The following is a 20,114-nucleotide window of genomic DNA, read 5'->3' as shown; positions in this document are numbered from 1 at the left end:
ACAACATATCAATTTGCATCGTTTTCATCGCACAAGCAGCCAGTATCCTTGAACTTGTTGTACCACACATGAATTGTCTTGTCTGTATGTGCTTCTGTTCAATATTTCTTACAAGATCTCCATTGTACCATCAAAATCGACTCACATTTAATGAATTCAAAGATGCAGAATGCTTTGTGTTCACCGTGTGGTTGAACTCATGGCTGATATATATAGGCCCTCCCATCTTTTTCATACTGAGGTTTTGGCAGATTGAACCTTCAGCCGTGGTGAATAAAGTGTGGGGCCCTAACTCCACACCCTCTATACGCCTTCATGGCATATGCAAAGCACAGGGGGGAAGGGGGTTGGCAGATTGGGGTAAGGATTGGATGAACCAGTTATTGAATGGGATATTGTGATGGTTGGTATATGGACAGCAACAGTCCAGGTTTTGGATGGAGGAGTGGTGGTGGTTGATCCTGAGGTTGTGGGCCATCGCGAGGTATAAAGTCACCACAGATGTTACAGTTGAAGATATAGAGGAGGTTTCAGGTGTGGCAGGTCCCATTGGAGTGGAGGGTAAATTTTCCAGTAGCAGTGTGAATCTAAAGGGTGTGGAAAGTGATGAAAATAGGGCAGGTTTTGCACCTTGGCTGATTGCATTGTGATGTTTCTTCCCTGGGGAAGAGGTGTTGTGAACCAGGATATTTTGGGGATTTTGGGAGGACGTTTAAAAACAATTGTTTTTATTAACTCACTAGCACAACACTTTTTTTTGTGAGCTGTAATTTCACCATTGTATCCGTATTTCAGACTAAACAGCAGGGGAAGAGCTTTGATGGGGAACATCCAGGAAATGAGGATCTGAAGCAAATGTGTGATAGCATGCTGTACCTTCTAGCAACTACTGTGACCACAGTGGAGAGTATGCTGTGGCCCCTACTTCTGCAGTTCCTTTTGACCAAGGAATATACAGAGGCATGCACTATTATTTCTCGTTGCTTGGCACACATTGCCAGTAAGAAGAAAGAAGACGTGACTTTCCAGGAAAACCCTGAATCAACACGTAAGTTATGAATCTGCAAAGATTTAACTCCAGACTGGTGTCATTGTTAATGGTGATTATATCTAAACAGTTATTTGTAGGGCTGAGCTGATACTACTTTGAAACAATACCGATGCCAATACTCTTATCGTTTCCTACTGATACAGATACTTGAAAATTGTAATAATTAAGAAATGTATTCCACTACAATTACATGCATCAATTTACCAAGAGTTTTTGCTTTAAAATATTCAAGAATTACATCAAAATATTTAAATGCATGTTATGTAATCTTGAAATCCAGATTTTCATGCAAAACTGGTGCAAAATTAAAAGAACTTCAGCTTTGGCATATTTTCCACGATAATTAAGCTCCGCGAAGGTGTAGTGTGTCATTTTTGCAGACCCAGTAAAAGATGAAAATGCCGGAAAAGTATCGGCTAGTATTGGTAGATAAATTTCTACCGGTACTTTCTTATACCGATACAGATGATCGGCTCAGTCTTAGCTATTTGTGATATCATTAACTCAGTTCTATTTGTCTATTCAATTACAGTGCTGCTCATATCCTAGTAAGTTTTATCCTGAGGGCTGCTTTTTATATTTATGTACATTTGCAGGTGATTTTCCAGGACCTCATGCTGTACTTGCAAGGTTTCTGGCTTTGCTTGGCCGTCCTTTGGCAACTGGTCGTGGAGTGTATATGTTACAGTTTTTGAAAAGTTTTGCACCAAATATAAACAGACATCTGAAACCCCTGTGGGATCAGAAGCTCCCATCCATGCTGCATCATTTGGAAGGTTAGTGCCCTCAGCTTCTATTAATTTTCATTGCAAAAGTATTAACTTTAATTATCTTCATGATTTTTTTATTTGTCTTTTGCATGATTTTCATGAAATTCCCACAAAGGAGTCATAAGTTTATTTCCTTGTGTATTTGTCAAGGAGTGCAATATGCCTTGCACTTTTATTGAGGTGCCAGAGGTCCCAGTTTGAATCCCAGTCTGGGCATTGGTGTTCTTTGTGAGTGTCACTTCATCAATTTCATAATATTATCAGTCTTCCCCATCATCGTGATTATCCAGAAATGGCAGAAAGTGATGTAAAATAACCTAATTTAATCAATCAATCATGTTTATTAAGGTGGGAAATCGTGAGAACTGTAATTTCTAAAAATACATTTACATGATGTAGGAATTTTTAAAAATAAAACATATAAGTTCTTAAGCTTCCTTCAAACGGTGTAACTTTTAGAGAAGCATTGATTCAAAAGGAGTCTTTACATACACAGTCACTCTGTGGCTGAAACACTCTGCCAAATGACTGATCCCCAATTGGTGGCTGAAAAGGTATGATAAAATTACAACCACTTTAAAATTCTGATTGTTATTGAATCTATGATTATTTTAAAGAGCACTCAGTATGGTATAGTTATAATGTATTTTTTTTTTTCACCTGGCATAATGGTAATTCTGTTTCCTTATAATCGAAAGTTCCTGGTTCATTCTCAGTGGAGCATGGGACACAGTGGTTTGATCCAACTTTGAGACAAAAATAATCATGATATAGAAAAGAAAGACAAAAACTTGGTTCTGCATTCAGGGGAGCTCCTGTACATACATTCAAATATATGTTAGTGAAACTTATGCACTCTTTATCTGAATGAATATACATACAACTGACTTATACACAGTTAACATTGCACGTGAATTTTGCATATAGAAATGCAAGGTCACTTTGAAATGACTATTCTGGAACTACAAGAAGTTGGCAAAAATACCAGTACACTAATACGTTATCAGTTAATAATGGTTATATTGGTCTCATATCTAACTTATCTTTACATTTTTAACATGTAGACTCAATGTTTTCTCTGTTACTTAAAGAATCGAAGGAGAACTGGAAGAACAAGCAGTGGGAAGGTCTGATGCTAGAATTTTTAAGTGGTACCATTGTAGAGGTGGATGAAGAAAAGTGGACAATCAATTTAGGCAGGAGCCTGGTTGAACAGTTGCCATTGTATGTGGGTTATACCGAGGAGAGGTGCATGCTGTTCAAGTGCTTGGCAGTTATTGTGAGCCACTCTTCAGATAAGAATTTTGTTAATCAACAACTAGATGTGATGCTTGCTTCTATGAGACAGCATAGCAGTGAGGATAGCAAGGTATGTACTGCTTGACTATTGAACATTAGTTACCAGTCATGAATCTCAGTAGATGATTTCCGTGGCAAAATTATATGGTGCAGATGGAATTTAAATAGAATATGGTTGCAAATTAATATGTAATTTTTGGTTGCCCTTGCTTAGCCCAATGGTTAGTAACTGTACTTTTGGTGTGAGCAGTGCTGGGTTCAATCATTGGTGAGTACTCCAGTATTTTGGTGTTGACCGAGCATTATGAGGACAATTGGGGAATAACTTGAAAGTGATTGTAGCAGATTCTGGTCTCGAAAGCCAGAATACTGCGATGAAGATGAAACTTGAACTGACAATGGACCCATTGAATAGCTATTAATACTTGCCTGGCCTCTTAAAGGCATGTTGTGCAATGGATAGATTTGATATTCGTTTTGTACTAGAAGTACTGCATTGCTATTGGGAAATATTTGTAGCAAGTATTCTCCATGAAACAAAACTATATTTGAAATAGAAGCATGAATTATCAGAAAATATGCAAGCAACTACCATAATTTATGAATTGTAAAAATTCACAAGATTTAACTCCTAAATGTGGGATGTAAAAATTTCAGTGAGAAATGCCAGCTCAACCAGGATTTAAACCTGGTTCTCTGGCATACTGTGCCATTGCTCTACAAACTACTACTAGCCCTGATTTTTCGCTGTTGTTGTTTTATCTGTGTGAAATTGCCTCTTTCCAGTCATACCATGACAGATCTGCTGCCTTTGAAACACTGATGGCATTGAAAGTGCCTGGTTTCTCCCAGCATACTGTGCCATTGCTCTACAAACTACTACTAAGCCAGCCCTGATTTTTCGCTGTTGTTGTTTTATCTGTGTGAAATTGCCTCTTTCCAGTCATACCATGACAGATCTGCTGCCTTTGAAACACTGATGGCATTGAAAGTGCCTGGTTTCTCCCAGCATAGAGTTTTAAATTTATTTATGATTTGTCACACAACAGACAATTTCAATTGAAAATAGAGTCAGTCTGTGTTAGTCAACATCAAGGGTGCATGCACTAACTGGACCAGTCAATTAAGTGGCAAAATAGGAGTGACGACTGCAAGTGGAAAAGATAATAGGAACCAGATTCTGTGAAAATCGTACCCCAGTCAACACTAACGTTGCCACAACGTTGTATGTATGTTGTATTTATGATGAATGTTGTATGTAGGGGAACAACGTTGTGATAACATTGCCACAACGTTGTATGTATGTTGTATTTATGATGAATGTTGTATGTAGGGGAACAACGTTGTGATAACGTTGCCACAACGTTGTATGTATGTTGTATTTATGATGAATGTTGTATGTAGGGGAACAACGTTGTGATAACGTTGCATCAACGTTACAAAAAAAACATTCCACTGAATACGCTTTAGTTTGGATGGTCACCAGCATGAGCGCCACAAGCGTCAGATCAGAGTGTTTTGTTTAATATGAATTTGTATGTGCACTGACCACCAAACCTTATATTTCCTACAGCGTACACTAGATGGCAGTGCGACTCAAATGCAAAACAAACATAATTTTGTAGCACAAATAAGGATAACTTCAATTGTAATTAGTGAAAAAATGTGTTTTATTATCCTTCGAAAGATGTGTGAATATTGAAGTGGTAAGGAAGATCAGAAAATGAAATATGTTGAATACAAGTGAAACTCCCATGATCAATATTTTTATCCCAGACTATATAATCAGGAGCTAAGTGCTGCAAAAATAAACTTATTACCAGGTGTAGTTAGAGATTTGTTAATTCATGAAAATCTCCAGACTAACAATTGTCTATTTTGGTGGAGCAGGAAAATTTTCTATAATATGTAAAGAGAAACTGTGACGTTTCAAACATGAGTTTTTCCTGTTACACATATGTAGTATATACAAAAATGGCTTACCATGTGAAATAACCATATTTTAAATGTGCATTGTTATATTCGTAAATTACACAGGCAGCAAGGTAATGTTGCAAAAAAGTTGTGGAAATGTTAACCCCTTACATACCTAACGTTGCTACATAATGTTCAGTATATCTTGCGACAACGTTGCAGCAACGTTGAAATAAATGACCCTTAAACGTTGACACAACGTTTTCACAACGTTGTATCAACATACATTCAACGTTGTAACAACGTTAGGTATGTTAGGGGCTAACGTTGCCACAACGTTGTGGTAACATTACCTTGTTGCTACTGAAACAACAAAGAAGCTTCATAATCATACATAGTAACATTGTTGGCAAAGTACTTTTAGAGGGGGACCTTATGAGTTGTGACAGCCGTGCCAAATCACAAACATAACAAACTGAGCCATAATAAAGCAGCTGGAAGCATACAAATGAAATACTGAGCTGAAATCTAGAGTGTTGTTTCTTGCATGTTTCAACCTACTTCCCCTGTTGCATGTAGATTTGTATTCTGAAGCTAGTCTCATCTTCTGCTGGTTGACAGTGGTTGCATTTGTCATATACTGTATTTACTCATGTATAATGTGTACTTTTTACTAAAATTTTTGTTCCCAAAAACTGTGATGCGTATCATACACTGGATAAATCAGACAGCCAACATGAAACCACGCATGTTTTCACTTTGTCACTGCATATAACACTTATATATCAACAGGCACAAATACAAATTGCCAGGTTGATTTCTCGAGTAGTAATAATTTTAAAAAAACTGAAAGTGGAATGGCCATTTTCCATGATATTTTACTTTGTATCAGATCATTTTGAGAAAAGCAGCACTGTTCTTGTAAAATTTGAGCATGCACCTCCCGTCACACGGAATGCATATCCGCAGTATTTGTTGTAATTTTGATCTCGCTTTCTTCTACTACACAATAAAGTAGGTGGTTACAGAAGTGAAACCTTTGGGATGCAAAACACAGTGAAAGGAGAGCGAGAGGTGACATGGGTTGTTGACTCCTTGAATAGGTTTGATGTCATTGATCAGCATGGCAACAGCCTTACGACCTACAACTAAGAAAACCATTTCTTGAACCTGAATTGTACTGCGCATTATATACTGGATGGAATTGTTTTGTCACTTTTTCCCCATCAAGAAACAAGCAGTGTGCTCATTATACACACACTTGAAATTGTGTTCAAGTTGTTCTTGAACTTGTACTTATGTAGGCTTGATTTATAAATTGTATCATTTTTCTTGTTAAGGCATTTCTCATCTGGTAGTTGGTATATACATATTCTAATGAGAATTTGTGTTCTAGGCTTGTGCAAGAGCAATTGGCATTTGTGCAAGGTCCCATTTGGACATTGTGCTGCTGAAGCTGGAGAAATTTGGAAGGGATGAATTAGCCCGGAAGTCTTCCCGCCTTCTGAGTTTCATGAAGGACACAAAACATGAGAACGAAATGGAGAGAGTTAAAATAACGATCTTACTCTGTTACGCTGCCATTGCCTGTGAAGCTCAGAGCTCTCAGCTCTTGCCAGAAATAGAGAACAGTATTCTTCCCTGGGTTACCCAGCAATTGCAGTCAACTAAGGTAAGTTTCACAAAATAAATAAGACGTTAAAGTGTCTTATACAGAAAGTTTACTGAAACAGGAAAGTGGTATCATCTTCACCCTGGTGAATATAGTGGGACTGATGCTGAATTTGTACTTTCAGTAAAATATGTGCTTTTGTACACTTACATGAATATACAAGGTGATTGAGAAGTTTTTTAACACCTCCTATAAAATGTAAAGAACTTAGGCTGGGTACAAATGGTCATGATAGAAACAGGTTAGACCTGTGTTCCAAGCAGACGTCCGTCATATTGGTGACCACCATATTGAATTCAATTCAAAAATTTTAAATGGGAAGGGGTGTAGTGTGATATATCAAATCAGACTAGAATTTCACGAGAAATGCAATGGTGAAGGTATTTTCAACTAATTAGGAAATAGTCATGACTGCATGATTGTAACAAAATGTATCATTTTCCAGGTGTGATAAATCATTGCCAGAATGCTCCTAACACATCGGTGGAAGTTCTGGGATGTCCTGATCGTCGCCTTCATCCTGTTTCCCAGAACTTTTGGAGTAATTGTGCAACAGTCACATTCGACACTGGATTTTATTGAGGGTGTCATTGATTAACATCACTTGCAGTGGCACGTGAACTTCTCTCCCCAGACAGCAGTACGAACTTGATGCATTCCTCATGTATGAGGAGCATTCTGGCACTGTTTTCTTACACCTGGAAAATGAGATAATTGTTACAATCATGCAGTCATGACTTTCTCCTGATTAGTTGAAAATACCTTCACCATTGCATTTCTTGTGAAATTCTAGCCTGATTCGATACATCACATAACACCCTTCCCATTTAAAAATTTTGAGTTGAATTCAATATGGCGGACATCCACTTGAAACACACCAATATCGTTCCCCTAGGCCTAACATATTTCTGTCATGACCAATTGTACCCAGCCTAACTCCTTGACATTTTATAAGGTGTGTTAATGGACTTCTGATATATTAATTTATCCATAAAATTATAGGTAATTTACTTATCTGGCATTATTCATCAAGTCTGTAACTTGATTTCATAATTCTGCCAGTTTGTTATTACCCTTAATAAATATGACAATGTATTTAAATCCATTTCTAAATACACTTTTTTTCAATAAAGCTCATTATAGGAATCAGTTGTTTTTTTAATATAGCAGCAGTGAAGTTAACATTTCTGCAAAATATAGAAGTTGAATGAAAATGGTGTGTGATCAGGATTTGAACATGGATCCTTAGTGTACTGTGACATTCCCCAGTCCTGACTGTGCCTTGTTTCCACTTCTACTATGTTAACTGTTTTTAATTGTCTTAATAATTTATGCTGAAGTAGACTACACAAATCTAATCTTGAGTTTGAAGTTGCATTCAGTTTTATTGCAGATAGATGTTCAAATGTAAAAATTGCATGACAAGCAAGGTTTAACTGAGGTTCAAATGGGGTTCTTGCAGCATAGTTTGTTGCAGTATACACTGTAATTCAATGCAGGCAATTCAGCAGAAGTGAAAAATGAAATTTATAAGGCTAGAAACCTGGATTCAAGTCTTGACATAGGCACTCAATTTTACAAATGAACATCTCCTGTATGCAATAAGATTTAATATATCCACAAGAAATATTTATCTTCATACTTGGTGCTTGGTTTTCCATACTCGATCTGTTATGATGTTGCATTGTGTTAACAGACATTTATTTCTTTGTGAAACAACAGCTTACACATTTCGCTCTCTGGTGTGCAATTGCCATTGTGAATTGTGTTGTCACAACCTCCCAGACATATGTCATTGCCATATAAACTTTTTGGTTACCTTTTCATATTCTGTGGGCAATTTTATTTTGTTTCTGTTTTGAAGATTACAGATAACAGAGATTTGGACAATGATTTTTGATTAACTCTGTGTATTTTTCTTGTTCAGTAGTTCTTGCTATAAAGCATACTTGTTTCAGCCATGTATTATATAAACATTTTATTTACTCAAGGAGTATGCAGTGCAGACGGCAGGACTTCAAGCTTTAAGGAGCATTGCGTTGGCCATTAATCCAAGTAAATGCGGGAACCACTTCATCCTCAAGTCTCGACCTCAGGTGCTTAACTTGGTCCTCAATCAGCTGCGGATGATTACAAAGCATTCCATGCAGTTGTGCTCGACTCTGCTGCAGTTGGTCACTTCTCTACTGTATCCTTATGTAAAGTACAAGTAGATTTATTTTAAGTGAGCGTCAATAAACTTGTAAGAACTACTTCAAATTCCCAAGAGCACAAATGAATTATTTTTATTTGCATCAGAATGTTGGCAGGGTATTTAAAGAGCAAAGATACTATATGTTAATCATATGTGCAGGAACCACCTCTTGGATTTTTTTTAGCTCTGATTATGTCACCACATGAACTCAGCAGAGTACTGGATATTTTCTCTTCCTTTTGAACTGTTAGATGCACTAAACATTTGATATTAGATATTGTGTGGAAAATGTAGGAACATTTTAGTGCAAAACTAATTGCCATGATGGCCTCCCCAGTAGCGTTGTCGCCTTGTAATCAAGGCGTCCCCAGTTCGATACCCGGTGGAGGCACATAGTGGTTCGGATCCTGCTTTCAACTTTAATTCCAGTCCCGAATAGCCTTACTGTGCACAAAGTGGACTTAAAACACCAACTCACAAAATAATCGCCATGACAAGATTGTAGTGATTTTTTGTTTTAATAAAGGGTGAGATGAATATCTGTGGTATTGGTATATGAAGCATAACAGTCCACTGATGTGAAAAAGTCAGGGAATTTTGTTAAAGAATATTTAAAACACTAGAAATGTTAGGGAAATTAAATAGTTTTTGCTTACCAGGATGAGAGATCCGAAAACATATTTCAATTCTTTCACCAATTGGCATATTGATATTTTTTTTGTAAAATTGTTCTTATATTTTTGATTCAAGTATTGAATAAACTTGACTCAGAGGAGTAACATGCAACGTTAGACTTAATACTGATTTTTTATTACATTAAAACATTGTAGAGTGGCCTGGAAAGTTACGTGAAAATGTCTCAAAAACATAGGGAAGTTTTATAAGATAACTGGGTGCCCTGAATGAAATACTTTAAACATTTGTAACTGCAGTGGAATCATGTATTTTTTAGGGGCTTGAAGCTAAAAATAAACTTACAACTGTGCAAAGTATAAAATTGTAGGTAGGAAAAAGTTAGGATTTTGTTGTACTGATGCTATGGAAATTAAATGTATCATGTCAGAAAAAGTATGCGTAAAATGCAGAAACTTAGAATTTCTCAGGTGTTCAGGGATTAATATTAGTAGAATTATCAGTATGTATCCTCATCTCTGCACAAATGAATATTCAACACTCTTGTCCTTGTTGTAAGTCAGTCATCCCTGATGGGAACCATTGTGAGAGCAATTCGAATTCTACATGATAAAATGTAGAAATTAATGCTCTGATGGGACTCAGTTCACCGAGCTTATTTCCCCAATAATAAAACAGTACTTGGAATGCATTGGCCCTCAGAAAGGCCTGTTTCGGTGTAGCATTCAGTTTAGGATTTTCTGTTTCATGAAACCTTTGATATTTCTTAACGAGATCACAGACAATTGCCACCACCGTTAACATCAGACGAACGTATCGTGATCCTAAAAACCTGCTTTGATAAGGTGTATTGCTTAGTGTCTCCAGATCCAGATGATGATGAACCCCCGAAGATCGTGTGCACCGAGCATTGGAATGAGTGTGTAAGGAACCTGAACGCCCTCGTGAAGGAGATGCTGTTGCAGTCGGTATCCCCAGCCACGTTGGATGAAATTTTCACTCTCCTGGATCACTGGATATCAAAAGAAAACCCTGTTCAGAGGGAGTCAGCGGTTGTCACATTGAAGGAAGTTCTGGACTGTTACTTGAAGAATATGAAATTTGGATATGAGGTATTTGAAGTTTTTGGTTTATTGTATTGTGGAATGAAGATTTAAATAGAAATACCAGATTATAATAGTGCTCATTTGGTCACTGTTTACTAGAAATAGAATTAATTGGTTAATAATTTAAATTTTTGCGTAAATTTGCCAATTTTTTGACTCATATCAACTTTACATTCTGGTTATTGCATTGTTATTATGACAATGTCACGTTGTAATGAAGGGTTCACGGGTTCGATACCCAGTGGAGGCAAATTGCACAGTGGTTCGGATTCCACTTTAAACTGTAGGTCCAGTCCCGATTAGTCTGTCTATGGAGAAGTGGACTTAAAACAACAACTCAAATCAAAGCATTGTTATTGTGCATTATGTATAGTTCAGAAAGTATTAAAAAAAAATAATAACCCACGTACATCAGAAAACATTTATGGGAGGATTACAGGTGTGGCATTCACACATAAAAAGTAAGGTTCTTGCGATTGGATTTCATAGAACTGTGAAGTACTTTGTGGTGTTTGCTAACAAATGAAAAAAACAACTACTTGAGTATGGCAACATAGCCTGAATGCATGAAAAGCATTATTGAAAATGTGTTACATATGTGACACTTTAAAAATGTAGCAAAGTTTGATTTCATTTGTCTGTGAAGCATATAGGCTACAGATGCTAATAATTTTTGTTGGTGAAATATGCAAATTATATGCATTCACAAACATTTCAATCTTAATGCAATTAAAAATTTAATAATTTCCAGATTGATTCATTTTGTTATTTACATGAAGTAGGACCACTTGTAAGCGACCAAGCCAAGACCGACGCAAATAGTTGTCGTCTCGCCTTTGGAAGCCACAATGTAGCCAGACCACGCCAAGTGAGAAGATTACTGACATACAATAATTCTCACCAATGCGGCCGACTCAGTTTGCAGGAGCCAAAAACACTACAAAATCCCGCAGATCTCAGGGAAAGAATTACGGGGCTCTTATGTAGAGACGTCGTGTACACTATATACATTTTACAAACACGATATTTACATTGCTTTCTGCTCCTCTCTTGACAGTACGATGCACATTTAGTTCTGCTCTTGGTCCTGCTTACCTGCGGTGCCCACTGTCAGGACTCTAACCTGGTATACCGGAAAAGTTTCCTGCACACTTCCGTATGGTTTGCCGGGACGCGAACCCGTCACACTGGCTTTGTCCACAGTTGCAACTTGTAGTTCAGAGCACTGCTGTGCCTGCATCTGGCCTAATTGCAGGATGTCATTTGGGTAACACTTCAAATGCACATTGTCTTGCACGACGACCAACTAACACTCTCCCTCCAGGCAACTCGAATATCACTCAGTCGACGTACAATATTCCAAACAAATTGTCTGTTGCGAGAAACATGGATCACACTCAACATCCCTTAGCGTACGAGTTTTGCTGCACTGAACTAATGCACTGCAAACTGTTACGCACGAAGTCTTGTAAATCATTTCCAATGAAGTTTCGTGCCCGCGCCCGAACTCTTCCAATGAACTTTTCTCTACCAACACTTGTCCAGAACTGTCCTGTTCTTTATTGTCCACCAAACTGTTGTTATTCTCTCCTCTCACGGGCTTCCTATCTTCCAAAAATATCCTCATTAAGGGGCAAGCTCTGATTGGCCCTTTCCATTTGAACCATGGGGTCATGCAGGCCAAGGTTCCAGAAACTGCTGGCTACCAACATACTCAACCTGATGAACGTTATCTGACAACAGAAATCTATTTTGGCTGAAAAACAGCAAGCGGCTGTTGCCAAGCATGGTAGGTGGTGAAAGTTTGGGCCGAAATAGCCACTACTATTGTTCTGAAAAGGTGGGAGATGATGGGCAGAAGATTCACCCTTTTGGAAGGAAGATGCGGAATTTACGTCAGCTGGGAGACAACAATGTGCTTCGTTCCCACGAGAAGTAGAGTTTCCTTAAACGGGGATATGAGCAATATGCATCTTAAAAATAAATATGAATATGCCCATACACATACTTACTTAACATAATTAGTAATAATATATATTAGTGGTAATATGTACGTTTACACACTTTTCGTGAAATGCCTCTTTACATGTATTGTTTACAACAAACAGAATTTTGATTTGAAATACATCTTTTGTGTGTTTTTCTTTTATTTAGACTCCGACAAAATTTAGTGAAACTGGATTTATCCTTGGCAAAGTTATTCCTCGCTGTACAGACCCTGTGGTGAAAATTCGTCATGATGCCATCAGCTGTGTGTGTCTAGTCCTATGCATCGCCAGTCGTTATGAAGGCCATTTGGCAGACCATGATGTCGAACTTGTGCAAGCCTTAGCAGAAGTGAAATTGCATATTCAGACTGATGATCCAAATGAGCTGTTTGAAGCTACAAGTGAATTAGCACAGGTAATATTAGTTTGAAACAATTTTTATCATTCAAGATTATTATACACTGCTGTTTGTGAAAATTGCAACACCAAGAAGGATACATGTGATTGAAATGAATTTTATACCACAGATTAGGTACATGCCAATACACAAATGATTAGGATTACAGAACTGTACATGATCTCTGACCTTGAGAATTCAGTATGGTGTGAAGCCCCCACGTGCTGCAAACAGAGCCACTAAACGTCGTGGCATGGAATCAAAGAGGGCCTGGATATGTTCCTGGGGAATATCCCTCCACGTGGATTGTATGCGAGTCCACAAACCATCAACAGTGGTTGCTGGAGGATTGTGACGAACAAGTTACCGACTAACCATATCCCAGACATGTTCGATGGTCAACATGTCAGGCGAACGTGCAGGCCAGAGAAGCAGTGGTACCAGTTGTTCTTCGAAGACGGCTGCACATTCCTCGCCACATGTGGCCGGGCATTGTCCTGCTGAAATATGGCATGTGGAGTTGCCTGAAGGAGGGGCAGTACCTCGGGCTCTAAAACCTTCCTGATGTAGCAGTTGCTGTTCAGATTGCCTTCAATACGTAGGAGGCGAGATCGAATGTTGTATTCCAATGGTGCCCCAAACCATCACACTTGGCGTTTGTCCGCTATGCCGCTCAACAATGCAGGCTGCCAGATTGTGTTCACCGCGGTAGCGTCTAACACCTATGCGGCCATCACTGTAGGACAAGTTGAAGTGGGACTCGTCCGAAAACACTACATTTTGTCACTCAGCACGCCAGCGACGGAGTTCACATGACCATTGCAGTCTGAGGCGTTTGGGGTTTCTGGACAATGTATGCCGACGTAATGCCATGCGTGCCACCAGTCCAGCCTGCAGCAGATGGCATCGAACGATCGACGCAGACAGGTCCACAGCTGTTTCAGTGCTCCAGCATCGAGCCAGCAATGTGGACGAAGATGTGCAATCCATTACAGCCATGCGGACAAGATGGCGGCCATCCCGTCCTGTGGTCACATTGCGTGGTCCCGTACCTGCCCGTCACTGCGTACAACCCTCTTCTATCCACTGGTTCTACACACGCATCACTGTCGTAGCAGCATGCGCTGTACGAGCCGAAATGTCACGGTATGACAAACCCGCTTCCCGGAGACCAATCATTCTGCCCTGTTCGAACTCACTCACATTCTGATATTACACCCTTTGACGTCGACGAGGCATACCGGTACTTGCTTTCACGTTTCCACTTCGTTTGACTGCTCTTCACTGACTGGGCTTGGCGTAACACTGACCTTTCCGGTCACAAAAGAGAGGGCGCTACTGGGCCTACGTGAACGCCATCTCTATGCAATTCTAATCACTTATTGCTGGTACACTATTCTACACATCCTCCGAGTTTGGATTCATTCGGCCCATTCTATCTTGGTGTTGCAATTTTCACAAACAGCAGTGTAGTTGTTTGAATGTACATTCATATTTTCTTATTTTGGTTATTTTGTCATTTTTTTTATTCACATCCTGTCAAAACAGCAATCAGCAGCTCATATTACTAGGAATGTTACCATCACATGATTCATTTAGGAAATATATGTATGCAGTCGTTGATAGTAGTTGCCTGTAATTATTATTTATTTCTTCTAACTTAGTGGTAGTGGTTAAGATTATCATGCAGTGAAGCCAGAAATGTTGCATGCTTTTCAAAACTTTAGGACTTGTATCAGGACTTGAACCTAGGTCGCTGGAATGCCATGCCATTGTTATACCAACAACTGAGCTACTGAGCCAGTCCTGGATTTGCCTGAGTTATTTGCTCATACTATTTTACTGGCGTGTCTGTGTGTAACAAAAATAAAAAGGTGTGGAATGCAAGCCAAAATGTACATACAGGAACAGTTAGTAATTATACCAATATACTTGATTTGTTACAGGTTGTAAGCAGCAAGCTGCCTCACTTTCAGCTAATTCCATTCACAGACAGCCTCCTGGATGGTTTACTGGATGTGGAGTCATGCAGCTCCAATGGTGCAAGTGTTGTCCTTAATATATTTTTGAAAAGTAAAGGAGGGGAACTATATCATCATGTCAATGACATTATGTGTAAGTATTCCTGCAAATAGGTATGAGAAGGTATATTTATGTAAGCACAAAGAGAAGAATTTCATTCTGCATGATGTAATGTTTCTCATTTGTGTAGACTATAAATTACATTTTTGTGTGCTGAAAGAAAATAGATTTCACCCTAAACTGGTCAATTTGAAATGACGATAGTTGTGTATTGAAGCTTTAAAAAAAACTGTTGGGACTTCACCATAAGAATGGAATGCGTATTATGTGAATTATCCATATGATGTACGTATTGTTCGGAGTTGTACAGGCGAATGCAAAGGGGGAAAAAGGATTAGATTAGGGATGTGCCAAAGCCGATTACAGATGTATGAAAATCGGCCGAAATTGACACATCGGAATCGGCAAAAATCGGTACAGATTATACTAGAGTTTTTACCTTCTAATAAGTTTTATATTCTAGTTTTGTAATATTTATTGAAAATTTGGTTATGATTCATCATTATTGTAGAGTTTTTGCAATAAAATTATTGCAAACTCATTCAGAGGATCAACCTAACTATAAATCGGAAATAAAACAGTATATTGCTGAACCAGGATCTGCTGTTGTATTGGAAATTCAAAAATGAATATTCAAACCTGAAGCAAGTCCTGAGAAAATACTTTTGCATACCTGCTGCATCAGTATTCAGTGATTGAGTGTTCAGTGTTGCTGAACAGATTTGCGATAAGAGAAGTCGGTTACTTCCTGAAGTGCTTCCAAAACTTGTGTTTCTGAAGTGAATCTGGCAGAACAGGAATTCATTTTGCATTTCAAAGAACTGCTTGTGTACTAATGTTTAATCTCTTGAGAATCCATGTTCTTCTTAAAGGTTCACATAACATTTTGTAGATCCAAATGTACATTCGCATCTCTTTGAGAATATACAGGGTGATTGGTAATTAGATGTATTCCCTGAAAGGGGTTAAAGTAGAGACAATTTGCAAAAAATTTGACCATATGACACCCCGTCCGAAAATTAGTAGTTTTCGAGATAATCGAGTTTCTATTGTTTTTTCTAAAAATGACAATTTTCCACATAAAAAGATGAATTGAGAAAAAACTGATAATTGTAGGGAACTTATTTAAGCGTTTTCTGATAGCTAACAAACAAGTGGTTCGTTTAAAAAAAAGTTTTTTCCAAATAACAATCACATGTAAGTACCGGGTGGGTCTAAACTTACAAGAGATGATAAAAAAATGCACTCTTAGTTTACTTGGCAACGTATTAATAAAAAAAATGGTATGACACGAACCGTACAAATTACTTAAATTACTTCCTTGAGTCATCAGCTATCCAACAAGGTACAAATGTTGCTAACATTTACATTTGTGTACAAGAAATAATACTTCATTCATCTTCATGTGTATGGAATCAATGAACAATACAATTAAAGAACATTACACGTCTTGCTCAAAGTGGGCACCTCCGTTACGAATGCAGGCACGTAAGTTTTTACGGACATTTGTTCTCTTAACTCGTGATGTGATGGTGGCCTTGGCGTGTTGACCAGCTGTTAAGATCCTCTCCCTGAGCTCTTCTTACGAGTTTACCGGTGCCTTGTCATGTGGCTCCAAATGTAAAAGTCGCAAGGCGTCAAATCGATCGGGGGGATCGAGCTGGGCAGTCATCATGCTGATAAATCATGTCACGTCTTGTAGCTAGAGGCACATCCTCCAACAACATTGCCATCCCGTTCCGCAAAAAATGTTCATAAGTGATGCCATTTAAGATTTGGGGCAGGAAAAATGGCTCGATCAAATGATTGTTGATTACGCCCATCCATACTTCTGCCTGGGCGTGCGACAGTGGCTGGATGAAAAGTACCCAAAGAAATGGATTGGCCGAGGCGGACCGATTCCCTGGCCGGCTCGATCCCCCGATTTAACGCCTTGCGACTTTTACATTTGGAGCCACATGACAAGGCACCGGTAAACTCGTAAGAAGAGCTCAGGGAGAGGATCTTAACAGCTGGTCAACACGCCAAGGCCACCATCACATCACGAGTTAAGAGAACAAATGTCCGTAAAAACTTACGTGCCTGCATTCGTAACGGAGGTGCCCACTTTGAGCAAGACGTGTAATGTTCTTTAATTGTATTGTTCATTGATTCCATACACATGAAGATGAATGAAGTATTATTTCTTGTACACAAATGTAAATGTTAGCAACATTTGTACCTTGTTGGATAGCTGATGACTCAAGGAAGTAATTTAAGTAATTTGTACGGTTCGTGTCATACCATTTTTTTTATTAATACGTTGCCAAGTAAACTAAGAGTGCATTTTTTTATCATCTCTTGTAAGTTTAGACCCACCCGGTACTTACATGTGATTGTTATTTGGAAAAAACTTTTTTTTAAACGAACCACTTGTTTGTTAGCTATCAGAAAACGCTTAAATAAGTTCCCTACAATTATCAGTTTTTTCTCAATTCATCTTTTTATGTGGAAAATTGTCATTTTTAGAAAAAACAATAGAAACTCGATTATCTCGAAAACTACTAATTTTCGGACGGGGTATCATATGGTCAAATTTATTGCAAATTGTCTCTACTTTAACCCCTTTCAGGGAATACATCTAATTACCAATCACCCTGTATATGTATATACATATGATATGCAATAGAAATGTATAGCAAATTTATTTTTGTCATGCTGAAAATAACATCCCATTTCTGATTAATAATCTTATATATCGGAATCGGTTAAATATCGACATCGGTATCGGTTCCAAAAATTATCGGTGAGTACATCGGCATCAGTAAATTTTCAGCTTCGTCACATCCCTAGATTAGATTATAGGTATATACAGAATGTATGTGAACTTTTATTCTTAACTGTACATTTTTGCATTTGTTCCATGTAAATTCCGTTTTCTTAAGGATGAGTACGAAAGTATTATTTATGTAGTTTTTTATCATTTCTTCATTTGGTTAGTAATAAATTGTAAAAGCATTGTTTGCTCAGTGACAAATTTCATTATCATAAGACTCATCTTAGTTGCCATAAGACTGATGCTAGCCTGCTTTGCATAACATTTCATTCTGTTTGTTTCCTCATCTATTTCTCAATTCATCATCACCCTACTAATGTAGAGGTAAAAAAAATGACAAACGAAGCAAAACAAAAATTGAAAACTGTCTCTCAAAAATTAGCGAAAGATAAAAGTGCAAGATTATTTGAGACCTCATTACCTGATAAGAAAAATGTGCAGAAATGACAGGTTTGAAACCAAAGCTCTCAAGATTCCTACCTGTCACTTCTTCATCTTAGCTGAGAAAAATGTAAATATGTATAGTTTGTGTCTAGAGAACTGCAAGTGTTAACTTGTTTATTTTTTTTCTATTTTCCTTTTTGTGCTTCACAAATATATATTACAGGTGTGTCTTAAAGGAATAGGAAAACATGTTTCACAGTGTAATGTTTTTCTTTTCCAGATAAAGTACATGGTAAACTGGTGAAAATCACTTGCCCACAAACGCGTACAGGCACTGTAAGAGCTATTCTTGCATTAGCTAATCATCATCCAAAGGCTGTTGTGTCAGCACTGCTCCATCAACCATTGCCATATGATTCGTAAGTACATAATTTCTGAACTTTCTTTTTTTTTTTAATCATGGCATACATTTCATCCCCGCAACGTTGTTGCAAAAATAAAGAAAATTATGCATTGTGCATTCCAGCATATTTAGAATCTACAAAGTGTTGCGTGACATTTATACAGACCCCACAAGATTTCCAAACGCAGAGTACCAGCCAATATCAGTGATTCCATCTGATACCAATTCCACAGCCCTATTAACAACCAAACATGGGAATTTTCAGTACCATCTGCAAGGTTTTTGATTAGTTACTGTAAAGAAAGCTCAGTTCTGCAATTTTCCCCCCTCCCCTGTAAATGTTAAGAAAATGGACAATAGAATATTGGTTCATTCAACTTATTCATTTTAATTTCAGCTTTCCCACAACCATTTTTGTTTTAGGTAGTTTTCATCCAGAAAACATAGCAGTACAAACTAGAATGATTGCACATAAGCGAGACATAAATCATTGTTGTGTAATTGTGTGAACATTTAAAATTATAGTTAATGTTTATAAACGTACAGATGTGTGGAAAGCAGTTTTATGGCTTACATATTTGTCCATGTAGCCACGTTCACATAGTTCAACTCAACGAATAATATTAATGAAAACTGTATTTCAAGCTGCTAAACTTATTCAATGTGTTAATGTAATTCATGTGTTCATTTTTCAGGAGATATGACATGATGAAATATATTGTTACTTATTGTGTTGGATTAATAAAGAATGTCGCAGTTTCTATGCCGAGAATTTTATTACAACTTACTCAGATGAACCCAAATCCTGAAAGAACAAACATTGAGAGAGAAAAAATTGAACATCAATGAGCATGCCAACCAGCTTTACACAGGCTACAAACCATGTAGTATATCATTGCTTGACTCTGATATACATTTTATGGTTTATTGACAATACAACCTGCAGTTACAAAATACATGAGTCCTGAAAATAATTCTAGTGTGTTTGGGATAAAGCACTTAAGTCAGAAACATGAGACAGTTATTTGTGTTTATTAAGCAAACATTAGATGTGATATATATGTTGGATCATCACTGTTTAGAATCTTTACACATGCCCAATATAAAATTAAACTTATAATATGTTTCTTTAATAAACAAAGACAACAGAAAATTGCAGTTTGTGACTTATGTGCCTTTTCCCGAACACCCTAGAATTTTGTATGAAAGCAGTGAATTGCATGGAAATACTGAATGAATAATGATATTTAGTTACCACAATTATAGATTTTATTGATGGTTCACTTTCTCATAATCTTATTTGAAAATACAGAAGTAATAGATTTTCTCTTTTATTCCATGCAATAATATCACATGTATGTGTTTTAGACTTGAACAGCCCCACCTTTGCTAATTTTTGTGATACA

The 20,114-nt window shown here is 37.6% G+C and overlaps 1 protein-coding gene across 3 annotated transcripts in view; it reads left to right on the top strand.

The window, feature by feature from the left end:
- Positions 1–20,114, top strand: part of c11.1 (maestro heat like repeat family protein c11.1) — an 89,273-nt gene that overhangs the window by 27,312 nt on the left and 41,847 nt on the right. For all 3 annotated transcript variants that reach the window (XM_083139066.1, XM_083139065.1, XM_083139067.1), the window contains exons 11-19: positions 796–1,048; positions 1,648–1,827; positions 2,913–3,190; positions 6,431–6,706; positions 8,698–8,894; positions 10,315–10,645; positions 12,794–13,042; positions 14,971–15,139; positions 18,586–18,724. In XM_083139066.1, coding sequence (XP_082995192.1) covers positions 796–1,048; positions 1,648–1,827; positions 2,913–3,190; positions 6,431–6,706; positions 8,698–8,894; positions 10,315–10,645; positions 12,794–13,042; positions 14,971–15,139; positions 18,586–18,724 — 2,072 coding nt within the window. The remainder of the gene's footprint in view (positions 1–795; positions 1,049–1,647; positions 1,828–2,912; positions 3,191–6,430; positions 6,707–8,697; positions 8,895–10,314; positions 10,646–12,793; positions 13,043–14,970; positions 15,140–18,585; positions 18,725–20,114) is intronic.

Source organism: Lepisma saccharinum, chromosome 17 (genome assembly GCF_977018435.1).
Source record: "Lepisma saccharinum chromosome 17, izLepSacc3.1, whole genome shotgun sequence".
In the NCBI taxonomy this organism is placed as follows: Eukaryota; Metazoa; Arthropoda; class Insecta; order Zygentoma; family Lepismatidae; genus Lepisma; species Lepisma saccharinum.
The sequence above is the reverse complement of the archived record's forward strand: the minus strand, read 5'-3'. Positions and strand labels throughout refer to the sequence as shown.